Source organism: Asterias amurensis, chromosome 11 (assembly GCF_032118995.1).
Source record: "Asterias amurensis chromosome 11, ASM3211899v1".
NCBI classification, from domain to species: Eukaryota; Metazoa; Echinodermata; class Asteroidea; order Forcipulatida; family Asteriidae; genus Asterias; species Asterias amurensis.
The window spans coordinates 10,989,454-11,001,608 of record NC_092658.1 but is presented as its reverse complement, the minus strand read 5'-3'; the positions used below and the strand labels follow the sequence as shown (position 1 = coordinate 11,001,608).

At 38.6% G+C, this 12,155-nt stretch overlaps 1 protein-coding gene across 1 annotated transcript; it reads left to right on the top strand.

Annotated features, from left to right (window-relative positions):
• Positions 1-409: 409 nt before the first annotated feature.
• Positions 410-11,355, top strand: LOC139944504 (WW domain-binding protein 11-like). Its single transcript, XM_071941538.1, has 10 exons — positions 410-552; positions 1,076-1,107; positions 1,445-1,538; positions 1,684-1,781; positions 2,264-2,351; positions 2,954-3,016; positions 5,199-5,283; positions 6,718-6,920; positions 8,060-8,248; positions 8,920-11,355. The coding sequence occupies exons 1-10, from the start codon at positions 489-491 to the stop codon at positions 9,849-9,851; spliced, it is 1,848 nt and encodes a 615-aa protein (XP_071797639.1). The 5' UTR covers positions 410-488; the 3' UTR covers positions 9,852-11,355.
• The last annotated feature ends 800 nt before the right edge of the window (positions 11,356-12,155 follow it).

Genomic DNA, 12,155 nt, shown 5'->3' with positions numbered 1-12,155 from the left:
TTATTTTAAGAGGAAACCACATCTTTTGTCAGAGAGCAGTTCCACAGATTTTCCTTTTTAATGTTTATTTATTCATTTTATTTTTTATTTACCCTGGGGAAACCTTTTAGTGAGAACACTGTTTTGTGCCCAGCCCTAAAACTCTATGCTAAAACAAACCGCATTACAACATTTTATAAATTTATAAAAGTATTTAAAGTTACGCAAATAAAATCAAAATTATTATAATCTGGAATGTTATTAGGCTAGCTCCCCAGTGCAAACTTTGATTAAAAAACAAATTATCATAGGTTTTCTTTGGCGTAGTATTAAAACAAAATCCTGAAATCAACAATAACTCTGCACACACACACCAGCACGTGATAGCGCCCTCATACATCGGTTTCACCGCACAGACATGCATGTGAGATCGATGGTCAACTAGCTGTGTAAAGGAGTACGTGTTTTCACCAGCATTGAGGGTTGAAAACCCATCATAAATCGCCAACATGGGTCGTCGTTCGATAAATACAACAAAAAGTGGGAAATATATGAATCCCACTGACCAAGCACGTAAGTTTTTATGTTCTTATTTTTTGGGAATGGCGCAGTCATCATATTAAATTGTTGAATTTGAATCTCAAAATGCCGACACTCGATCATGTGAAAACGCACTGAACTAGTTTCGTGATAAAAGATTTTCCTCAATATTGCTCTAGATTAAGATTGTGTAAAACATCTTTTGAAAAGCCCCTTTATACACCCTTTTTGATGACTGTACATCCACTAAGACATTTTGAGATTCCTTAAAAAGAAAGAAAGCAAGCAACAACAAAAACTTCAATTCAAATCAAAGCAAATCCAAACAAAGTTTACAAACTTGTGACAATTTTGACTCTGATTTAATTGAACACACATGGTTGCACTACTTTATTAACTGTCTTGACACCGAAAGTTTTTATGTTCAATTCATAGACCTATGTTTATCATGTGCATATTTTTGTTTTGAGCATTCATTGATAATTGTTGTCTCAGTAGTCTTGCAATATATAAGTTGTGTCTCCCTCGTTTCTCTTTTTTATTTTATTTTATACAGGAAAAGAAGCAAGAAAAAGAGAACTGAAAAAGGTACAATAAATATTATTTATCCCAATGACATCTTATTAAATTGCTGCGGTCCCGCTGCATTCAAACTGACTACTTGTACTATTTCACTAGCCTTCGTGCTAGCTTGGTGGTCTCGTGGTAAAAGGTTTAGGAGGCTTGTAAATTTCTCCCACTTGCATTAAGGACTCCATCTATTGAAAAATTAGGGCATCACAAAACTGAATTTGACCTTGGAGCCTTTCTTTAAACTAATGACCCTTTTCTCATTACAATATGACATTTCATTACAATATGACATTGCAATGACATTTTTTTTTAGCACTGAGCCATCAAAATTGTTTTGCTTTTTTCCTTCCAGAATAAGAAGCAGCGAATGATGGTCCGCAGTGCAGTCCTCAAGACTAAGGATCCAAGCGGGATCTTCAACGACCTGGAAGCTTTGGATGAATTAGGTATTGATTTATTTAGTCATTTCAGCAAACACAATATTAATACCTCGGAAAAGTACGTAACTCTGGAGGAGTTCTTCACAATTCAAATTCACTTTTGTACAAATGTGCTTTTAATAAATTCCTATTTGGTATCTTTCTTCACCAGAGTTGAACCCTGAGACGGTGACAGAACTGAATGAGAAGGTCATCAAAGACAAGAGAAAGAAACTTAAGGAGACCTTGGACAGGGTCCTTAAACTTTATGTGAGTATTCAGCGGTGACCAACCACATCACTTTGTTCTCCAATAGGCATAAAACCTTTCTTTGTGACAAGTAATAATTAAAGATTTATTTGAAACACATGTCATGACACGGCGAAACGCGCGGAAACAAGGGTGGGTTTTTCCGTTGTTTTCTCCCGACTCCGATGATCGATTGAGCCTAAATTTTCACAGGTTTGTTATTTGATATAGAAGTTGTGGTACACAAAGTGTGGGCCTTGGACAACACTGTTAACCGAAAGGGTCCAATGGCTTTAAGCGGGTAATTGGTATATTTCTACTGAAGCATTTCAAGGGGAATGGTGCAACAGCCTTCATTACCACGATGAAATTCAGTCCTGCTCATTTACAATTTGTTAACATCAATTGAAATTAACTGTGATGTTTAGCTTCAACATATTGAAAACTTGGACCGCAAGAATTTTGCAATTATAAGAGCTTTTGTTATTTTCTGCAATCGACAGAGACGAGAGGACCCGGATACCTATGTAGAGTTCAAAGCCATGGAGGTGGACTACGAAAAGAAGAGAGCAGAAAAACTGAGGAAATTTGGTGAGTTGTCAATTCAGACGTGTGGCCTAACACTTTGTTGCCAGAAGGGCTGGGCAGTTTTTTCCTTAGTAAGGGAGCGCTTCAAAAGTCAGGCACGTTCTAGGAGCAAAAGAATGTCATTGGACGGCCAGACATTCCACTGGACCGACCCGCTGGACCTTACCGCATAGTCATGACAAAACAATCCTACAAGAGTGAACATGCGTATTATATTATTCTGATCGATCGAATGAAGCGTTCTGTCGCACCAACAAACGGTCTGTGAGCATGTGCTGGAATGTTGTACTATTCATACTTTTGAGACACTCCCTCAAGGGCGCCTGCATCAGGGAAATTTATCTGGAACATTTCAGGGGAAGCATTACCAAGGCAATGACCAGGGGGCTTGGAGGCTGATTAAAGTATTGCTGCCTGAGACCACTTGCATTGTCCGCCATTTCTGATGGCAAACAAACTTGTACGCATTAATGGCTATTAGTTTATGCAGGCTTGGGTTTGGTCAAAGGATTTAGAAAACCTGAAAAAGAGTGACTTCTTTATTGTTATCATACTTCACAATTGATTGTTTTTGACCTACATGTAATTTGTTTTCTCTATTTCAGAGGCAATCCGAGATGCTAGACAAGTAAACGTTGAGTCCATTCCGCTCCCAGATACACCAGACAGTAAGACCAATTTCCTTGTTCAAGATTATTTTTAGTGCTGGGCGAATAGTGAAATTTTGTTATTCGGATACCGCTGGCCAACTATCCGAAATTAACCGGATATTCGAATAGCTTTTTCGCCGCAAGAGGGCGCTATTTAAAAAAAAAAACTTTTTTTTTTTTACCGCTAGAGGGCGCTGTTCGTTTGTGAATGAGATCTTATGGGCGGATTGATATTAGTTTTAGACAGTGTCACTCGGTTCATTCATAAAAATGACCGGATCTAATTTAAAGATGGCGATTTGCTTTTTGTTTTGATCGTGATTGACTCTACGTGAAGGAAAACTTTTGTAATCTTTGAACAAATTACGTGTGAAATGTCATTGTTTTAACTCTTCACGGAGGTGAGCATAGTTAAAGGAACACGTTGCCTTGGATCGGTCGAGTTGGTCTTTGAAAAGCGTTTGTAACCGTTTTTTATAAAATGCATATGGGTAGAAAGATGTTGTAAAAGTAGAATACAATGATCCACACAAACATGCCTCGAAATTGCGTGGTTTTCCTTTTACCTTGTCGACTAACACGTCGGCTATTTATGGGGGTCAAAATTTTGACTCCCATAAATGGCCGACCATGTTAGTTCGCACAGTAGAAGGAAAACCACGCAATTTCGAGGCAAACTTGTGTGGATCATTGTATTCTACTTTTACAACATCTTTCCAACCATATACATTTTATAAAAAACGGTTACAAACGCTTTTGTTTTGACCGACTCGTCCGATCCAAGGCAACGTGTTCCTTTAAATACTTAATTTATGCTGTTTTATGCTGTCTTTTAATAGAAGTCTCATAAGAATTCAGACAAAACATTCATATCAGTTGTCGCCCGACGTCCCCGGATATTCGGATATTAAAGAATATCCGGTTACTCGGTTGTAATTACAGAATTATCCGGTTTGTAAATAGGTATTCGCGCCCTATGCGGATATCCGGTTAAGAAAAAAAAGGCATCCGCGGTTACGGATAGGAAAACCTATTCGCCATTAACCGGATATTCGAATAATTCGCCCAGGCCTAATTATTTTATTTTATTTTAATTCTTCAGAAAATACAGTAGTTATAGAAAGCAAAGGCAACAGTAAAACAAAATGTCTTCAAAAGAGTTGTGCCCTCCCAGACCTTGCTCATTTGAAGTAAAAATGTATATACATACTACGGAACGCTAAAAGGATTCCGATGGAAACGAGTCTAAGTTAATGGCTTTTCCGAGCTGTCTTTGTATTTAAAACCTTGTGCAGTTTTCTTTCCTGTTTTCTATGTCCATTTATAAAATTCATGTGCTATCCTCCAGTCATACCTTGTATTTTGCCAAGTTCTGCACTCTGAATAACTTTCAAATCAAATCAAATCAAATACCGATTGTTTAAATTCCGATTTAAAATGGTTTTATACTTTTATAGGGGAATTTTTAATTGTCGCATTTTCAATGGTAATTTTGTTCATGCTTTGTATTTATATTTGTATGTTATCATTTTGAATGTTATTCATTTAAAAAATAATTGCAACTTAATATGTACAAATTGATGCAATGTTGTCACTAACTACAAGCTCAAATTTTAATCTACCATTCATAAATACCTTAGACAGTTTCGCTATTCCTATTGGTGGAGACCTCGTCACGTGGGTGTGTATAAACTTTTGTTTATGACCTGTAAAAAGTGTTAAAAACATGGGCGTGACACGCGTAAGATGGTTTCTTCATTCTTATTGGTCGAGAGCAACGACCGAGACAATTGTGCCACATCACGCGATACGCGCGACGCGCACATCATTCCCTTATAAGGAGTTGTTTATCCAAGGGCCTTGACTGGGCCTTACCATTTCATAGCTGGAGGAGTGTTGAAAGAAATCATTGAAAATTTTTAATTTTTGCATTTATTTTACTTTTTGACCATAAGTGTTGATGTTGTTTGACCGAAAAGGTATTTATGAATGGGGTTCAAAGTGTGTTGAATCGGTTTTCAACTAGTGGTTTAAACCCGCCGAGGTCTGGTTCTTGATAATTTACCTCGACTTCATCTCGGTAAAAGTATCAAGAACCAGGCCTCGTTGGGATTAAACCACTAGTTGAAAACCTCTTCACCACACATTGATTCCCTTATTAATAAAATATTGATTGTTAAATTGTTTTTCCTTTTTGCAGTGCCGTCATTGATCCCGTTACCCCAGGACATACCTCTACCCGGTGCCCAGCCGCCCTCCATCTTAAAAAGAACATCAGCCTTTGGGTAAAGTACAAAATTCATTCTCACTGGCAAGTTTTGTCTGAAGTGATTCTTACCAGTATTCTCAATTTGTGTAGCCCAACATTATGCATACAATAATAAACATGTGAAAAATTTGGGCTTAATTGATCGCCAAAGGTGCAAGAAAATAACAAAAGATAAAACACCCTGGTTGCATTTTTCGGGGTGTTAAATTACCTCTTTCTCTAAAATTACATTTAATTACTTCAAATGGAGTTGTTTCTAATAATGCATATCGCAAGCTACCAAGTATTCTTAACCATGTAAGTTTGTATTTTCATTAACTTGTGGAGTATTTATCCTGCCTTTAAAATTCACAAACATCCACAAATGTTGCTGTGATTTGCACACTTCACTACTGGAATAGTTCCTTTGTGGATGTTTGGTTTTGTACATTTTGTATCCTTACCTTTAATGTAATATGCTGAACTGGGTATTGTTTGAAATACTCTCTGGTTGTTAGAGAAGTATCCTTCAACTTGTGAACAATTTATTTTGCTTACAGGTGCATTTTTAATGAAATTTCATTGAATTTTTTCTAGGTATTTTATAAACGAATTTGTATTTTATGTGTACATTTTCAAAGTTGTTTTATGTGTTTGTTCCTGTTGATTTTTAATTGAACTTTCAATGCATTCACTATGTATTTTTATAATTGTAATTGATATTGTATGTGTAATTTTCCAAAGATTGTATTATGTTTGCTTTTGTGTGCCTTTGTAGGTTTCTTGTTGTTGTCAGGATTGTATTAAAGGAACACGTTTCCTTGGATCGGTCGAGTTGGTCTTTGAAAAGCGTTTGTAACCGTTTTTTATAAAATGCATATGGGTAGAAAGATGTTGTAAAAGTAGAATACAATGATCCACACAAACATGCCTCGAAATTTCGTGGTTTTCCTTTTACTTCGTCGACTAACACGTCGGCCATTTATGGGGGTCAAAATTTTGACTCCCATAAATGGCCGACCCATGTTAGTTCGCACAGTAGAAGGAACACCACGCAATTTCGAGGCAAACTTGTGTGGATCATTGTATTCTACTTTCAAAACATCTTTCCAACCATATGCATTTTATAAAAAATGGTTACAAACGCTTTTGTTTTGACCAACTCGTCCGATCCAAGGCAACGTGTTCCTTTAAGAAAGTGATTATATTCACTTTTAAGCTTTCCCACAGGCTTGTTTTGTAGTCCTCTGTAGTTCTCTACTTCGGTACTTTATAAAAGTTTTGCTTCATTTGTTTTGTAACTATTTGTACAGTCTTTCAAGCAATTTATCGGATGACATTTTACAAATGACAGTATTATTGTACATCCTATTATGTGTCTGTTTGTGTGTTGCCTCGAAGATATACAAGTAAGTAAATCAAAACTTGGCAGCATAAAATAATATTGTTGTCCTATTACCCTACATTACAGCATACCTTTACCTCCGCCGGGACCCCCTCCTGGTCCCCCTCCAAGCATCGTACCGGGTTTGCCTCCAGGGAAGAAACCTCCCGGTGCCCCACCGGGTCTGCCACCCTATGCGACCGGCCCCTACGCACCTCGATCACCCCCTAGGGTGTCCTTTGCTGGGCTGGCACCTCCAGAGGAAAGTGAACCATACAATCCAGAACAAGGTGAGGGAGGTCATTTACATATCATTTGCATGTCATTTGCATTTGCATTTGATTTGCATATTTCCAGTGCAAATCAAAATGAGTGGAATGGAATGATTTAATGAATTGTCTGCATTGTTCCTTTTTTAAAATCCTAATTTTCATTTCATTCTTGTTAGTTGAACGCTGTTGTATGTAAGTTGTTAAAGATGCTATGTCAGATTTTTAGCCGATTTGACCCACAAATTTTGATTTCAAATTCAATGATATTTTGATGGGGGTCGAGAAAGTTACAAACTTTCATTTGAGCCATTGCTCGAAAAAGTCCGCCAATTATTAGTAGCAGTGAAATAAAGTGCTCAAAATTAGTTTTTGTCAGGATCCCGACAATATATCATGTGACCAATTCTTATGTATTTTATAAGAAACGTTTTAAATTTTTGTCATGGTTCCTGGCCATTAAAAGTAAAAGTTATTTTTACAGTTGTATCTGGCTTTATTGAGTCCTGATCTTGACTCTCCTGTCCTTATGCAAGAAGGTTTGCCTTTCGGATGGGACATAAAGCCCCAGGTCCTGTTTTGGCATGTTTGGGTGAGCCGTTGAGAGCACTGGACTCAAGCTCTGGTGTTTCTGACCAGCAGAGTGTGGGTTCAAGTCCCAGTATTGACACTTGCCTTTGCTTTGCCTTTGTATGGTATTTTTTTCACATTTTAAATTTGAGTTTGTTTTCTTCTTGCATTGTAACTTGCTTTTTAGTTTAGTTTGCTTCCAGGTTGAAGTACCAGACTTATTCTTAATCTTTTATAGTTTTTTTGTGAGGCCTAGTTTTGGTTAATTTACATAAAAGGCCATACAAAGGTCCTTTATCATTATAATACTTTTATTGGAGAAAATAGAATTAGCTGTTGCAAACGGTTTACCAACCAAAAAATAATGTGAATAAATGCTTAAAATAGATAATTAGAAAAAGACTTAGCGTTTGAGAAAGACCTTGCTAGAGTCAAGGAAGTGTCGGGCAAATTATTATTGTTTGCATTGTTACTTTTTTTAGTTACCCAATAGTACTTCTTCCTTTGGATGGAACATAAAGCCATAAGTACGGTGATCTCTCATAAAAAAATTTTTTTATTACAATTTTGTTTATTATTGTTTCTTCAAGATGTGTCTGACATTGACGATGAGGAGAACATGGATGACGCATCCTCATCCTCCTCTTCATCCGGAAGCGAAGACGAGGATGAAGACGATGAAGACGATGAAGATGATGATGATGAAGACCAAGTTGAAGGTGATGAAGAGAGGCCGCCAGTAGCCACAACAGAGGATTATAGTCAGAGAGAATTACAAGGTGGGTGGAACAGGTTGAACATATAAATGACGGATAAAACTAAAGACGTCTAGACACCTCTGGCTATCACAATTGAGATACAGAGATGTTCTGCTACAAGATTTTGTTTAAAATAATGAATATCGTTGTCATTTATTTGTCATCATTCACAGAAAAATAAAAAAACATTACAGCATGATATTCATCCTACTTATATTATGTTAGAGCTGTTTTTTAAGTATTCAGAAAGGTCAGTAAATATAAAGACCAAGGACGAATATGACACGAAGACTCTGATGACAGGAACTAAAAACATAAACTAAACCACTATTAATTTCGGTTTTACCCTTATGCACCGATGTGTGTTGGCCTTATACACCGATGTGTGTTGGCACTATACGCTCAGTACATGCACCGGGTTCTTTGACAAAAATCACAGGCATAACTCAAGTGTGATTTCAACCCACAACCTTTGTAATTGTAGAGCAGTGTCATACCAACTAGACCACCGAGATTGCTGGGTGGCTAGAGGCAGTTTGAATCCTATATTATAGCAGCAGTTACTAGGAACCCCCTTTGCCTTCAGGCATTCAGAGCTTATAAGTCTCTGATTAAGATGTTATTTAAAAAACATACAGAGCTCATTGTTGGTATACACGCATCGAACCGTTTGTTTTACTTCTGTATAAAAGGACAATCGATAGGGAGGCACTCAAGAGGTGACAAGGAACGGAAGAAAGAAATGCGCCTACCACCAGGGATGACCGCCCTCCAAGCTGCCATGCTGAGGATGGCTGGTCAAGAAGTCCCTGTGGTTGAAGAAGATGAAGAGGAAGAGGATGAGGAGATGGAGGAGGAAGAAAAGAGGAGAGAAGGAACAGAAAACAAACCAGAAAGTCTTCAGAGGGTCGCCGTCGTTCCAGTTTTACCGCCACGCCCCCCTCCGGGGATACCACTAGTACAGCCAGGTGTTGTTGCAATACCACCCGGTCCGCCTCCTGGTCCACCAGTTCGCCCCCCTCCTGGACCCCCACCAGGGTTTCCGCTGCCGAACTTTGCACGACCTCCCCTCCTTCGGGGAATGCCGCCCAGGATGCTACCTCCAGGACCCCCGCCGGGTAGACCTCGCGCACCTCCTCCCGGTCCCCCTCCGGGCGTGCCGCCATTGATCCGCAGAGCACTTCCCCCACATCGATTACCGCCCCCGCCAGGGCTTGGACCTCCTCCCGGCATGATGCCGCCTAGGATGCGTCCCCCTGTTCCTGCTGCTCAGCACGAGAACCCGAACGTACTCAGTGCTCCGCCGAGCATCCACAAGCTCCCGATGAAGCCGGATGACATCACTGTCGAGAAGAAATCGTCAGCGACGATAGAAGCCAAACCGCAGATCCGAAATCTCCAGGCGGACGTCACGAGGTTCATGCCGACTTCGCTGCGTGTCAAAAGAGACAAGGGCAAGTCAAAGGGACAGAAATCTGATTCGGGCATGGAAGAAAAGCTCATTAAGTCAGTACCAGTGCCCAAGGCGCAGCCCACTGTGCCAACAGCGACCAAGGATGATGCGTACGATCAGTTCATGAAGGAGATGTCGGGACTTATGACTGTCCAGGAAGAAGAAACATGAGAGGACACGGAATAATCAATGTTAACTTTTTTATCGTGACTTTTTATAAAAGTTGTCCATCGTAGGGTCTAATGTCACTGATGTGCTGTTGTTGACTGTAAGATGTAACCTCAGCGGGTTATCGCGGAGGACATTCTCATGCTGTAAGTTAAGGTCAGGTAGTAGAAGGCGACTAGGGCCCATTTTTGTAAGCTAGTAGTAAGCACACACAAATTGCTTTGCACCGAGAATTCTGCTGAGCATAAACAGGTTATCAACCAAAATGACATAAAATGTATATTGTCTGTGACTGGTTCCATGTCTTTTGGGGCTGAGCAAAAAAATTGATGACCACAAATTTTCATTTAGTCAATCATTGCCCAATTTTAAAGTTGATTGAAATGACCCCCATTAAACCATTCTGTTCCAGGTTTTTATTTCACGTCATTGAGAAAGCACTAATTGTTTTTTATTTAAAATGTGGTAAAAGTATTATATCCACCAAGACTATGTGTTTCCCTCCCACCCTGAATAATGCTTTCTCATGTAACAATCTGTTTATAAACCTAAGACTAAAAATTGTTTCAGGTGTGTCGATTTCTATCTAATAATAGAATTTTACAAATTACAACCTGGAAACCCTTTTTTCCCGGATATGACAGTAAAACTCCTTGATCATACTGAGAGTAGCTCATTAAAAACCTGATATTTATTTTTTACTGGTGAGAGCTTTTTTACTCCAAACCTAGTTTTACTAAAGTTAGTTGTCAAGTTTGAACAATCGGGCATCGCAGCTGCAGTTTATCACACAAATGGCACATCCCCTCAAGGTGATCCCAATGTTGAAGCTTCCCAGGGCCCAATTTCATAGAGGTGCTAAGCACAAAAATTTGCTTAGCGTGAAATTTCTTCCTTGATAAAAAAAACATGATTACCAACAAAATTTCCATTTGTTGAATATTGCTTGTTACTGGTATTCAGCAATAGTTTGCTTATCATTAAAATCACGCTGAAATTCGGTTGGTAATCCTGGTTTTAGCGAGGAAGAAATTTCATGCTAAGCAAATGTTTGTGCTTAGCAGCTCTATGAAATTGGGCCCTGGTTGTATCATAACTTCGGTTGAGATCCCTGGCTACTTGGTTACAGGTTGTAACAAAGTTATTGACAAAATAGAGACCACAAATATTAGCGCCTAGATAGCTTAGTTGGCGAGCACAGCAGGTTAGTCTGGATGTCGCAAGTCTGGCTCTAGTAATTTTTTTTCTTTGCTCAACTTGAAGTAAAAAACCAACAAGATACTTCTATCGTTCAATTTAGACCCTGTACTTTTCAATATCATTATCATTTGTTTCATTCAACTCGTCAATGCCCTGGTGGTTTTGAAGAATCAGCGTTTATTGCAGAGAAAGAATCAATCGAGTTTTTACTGGTTTAGTTTTAAGAAAGACTCCACCTGGAAATGTTTGTATAGTCCACAAGTTAACGAATTGAAGAAGCAGCAATTAAAAAGATACTTGCAAAATAGTCTCTCTGTATGTTTTTGTCTTCTTATGGTATTGTTTTAGGCAGGAATCTACATCCATTCTTTGATTTTCTTCCTACATGATTTGGCACTCCACACTAGTGTTGAGCCCTTTTCACATACAGCAAATTAGCAAGATCCCTTGCTTAATATTTAGCAGGAGTTTTTAAAAATTGCACTTCGTGTAAAAAGACTTTCGAGGGTCCGTAATGAAATCTTCTCTTAGATTATATTTATTTCATTCCTTCACGTTTTGGCACTCCACACGTAACTACTATTGATTCCGTTTCACACGACAGTAATTGAGCTGGGGTCCCATGCTCTTTTTTATCATAAAATTGTATACAAATTGCATTTCTTGTGAAAGAACATCAATGTTTGGACCGTTGAAGGTCCATGGTGACTTCTTCTCTTTGAATAAATTACTAGTGCTGGGCCCTTTTCACACGACAACAATTTAGCAGGGGTTCCTTGAGTTTATACAAATTGCACTTCGTGTGAAAGGATATCAATGATTGGATCACTGACGAGGTGAATTCTTCTCATTGGATTATATTGTACTTAATCGCTAGCAAGGTGCTGATGAAGTTGGGATTGGGATCAACACATGGCCTAATCCGGATTAACAGCTAGCTCAGTGTAATCATAATCATGGAGGAAGAAATTTAATTTCTACCTTCTTGATGTAATGCTATTGCTTTGTAGTAGATTTCTTGATATGGTATTAAGCTATGCTTTATGTACTTTCCACTTGCCAGGGTATTACCTGGGGGCCTTTGACGTCATGGTTCCATTGTTATAA

Bases quoted from the DNA above. Each gene is read 5' to 3' on its own strand.
- LOC139944504 (XM_071941538.1), top strand. From the start codon at position 489: ATGGGTCGTCGTTCGATAAATACAACAAAAAGTGGGAAATATATGAAT. The intron at 1,782-2,263 runs GTGAGTATTCAG...TGCAATCGACAG, and splicing joins ACAGGGTCCTTAAACTTTAT to AGACGAGAGGACCCGGATAC. The intron at 3,017-5,198 runs GTAAGACCAATT...TCCTTTTTGCAG, and splicing joins GCTCCCAGATACACCAGACA to TGCCGTCATTGATCCCGTTA.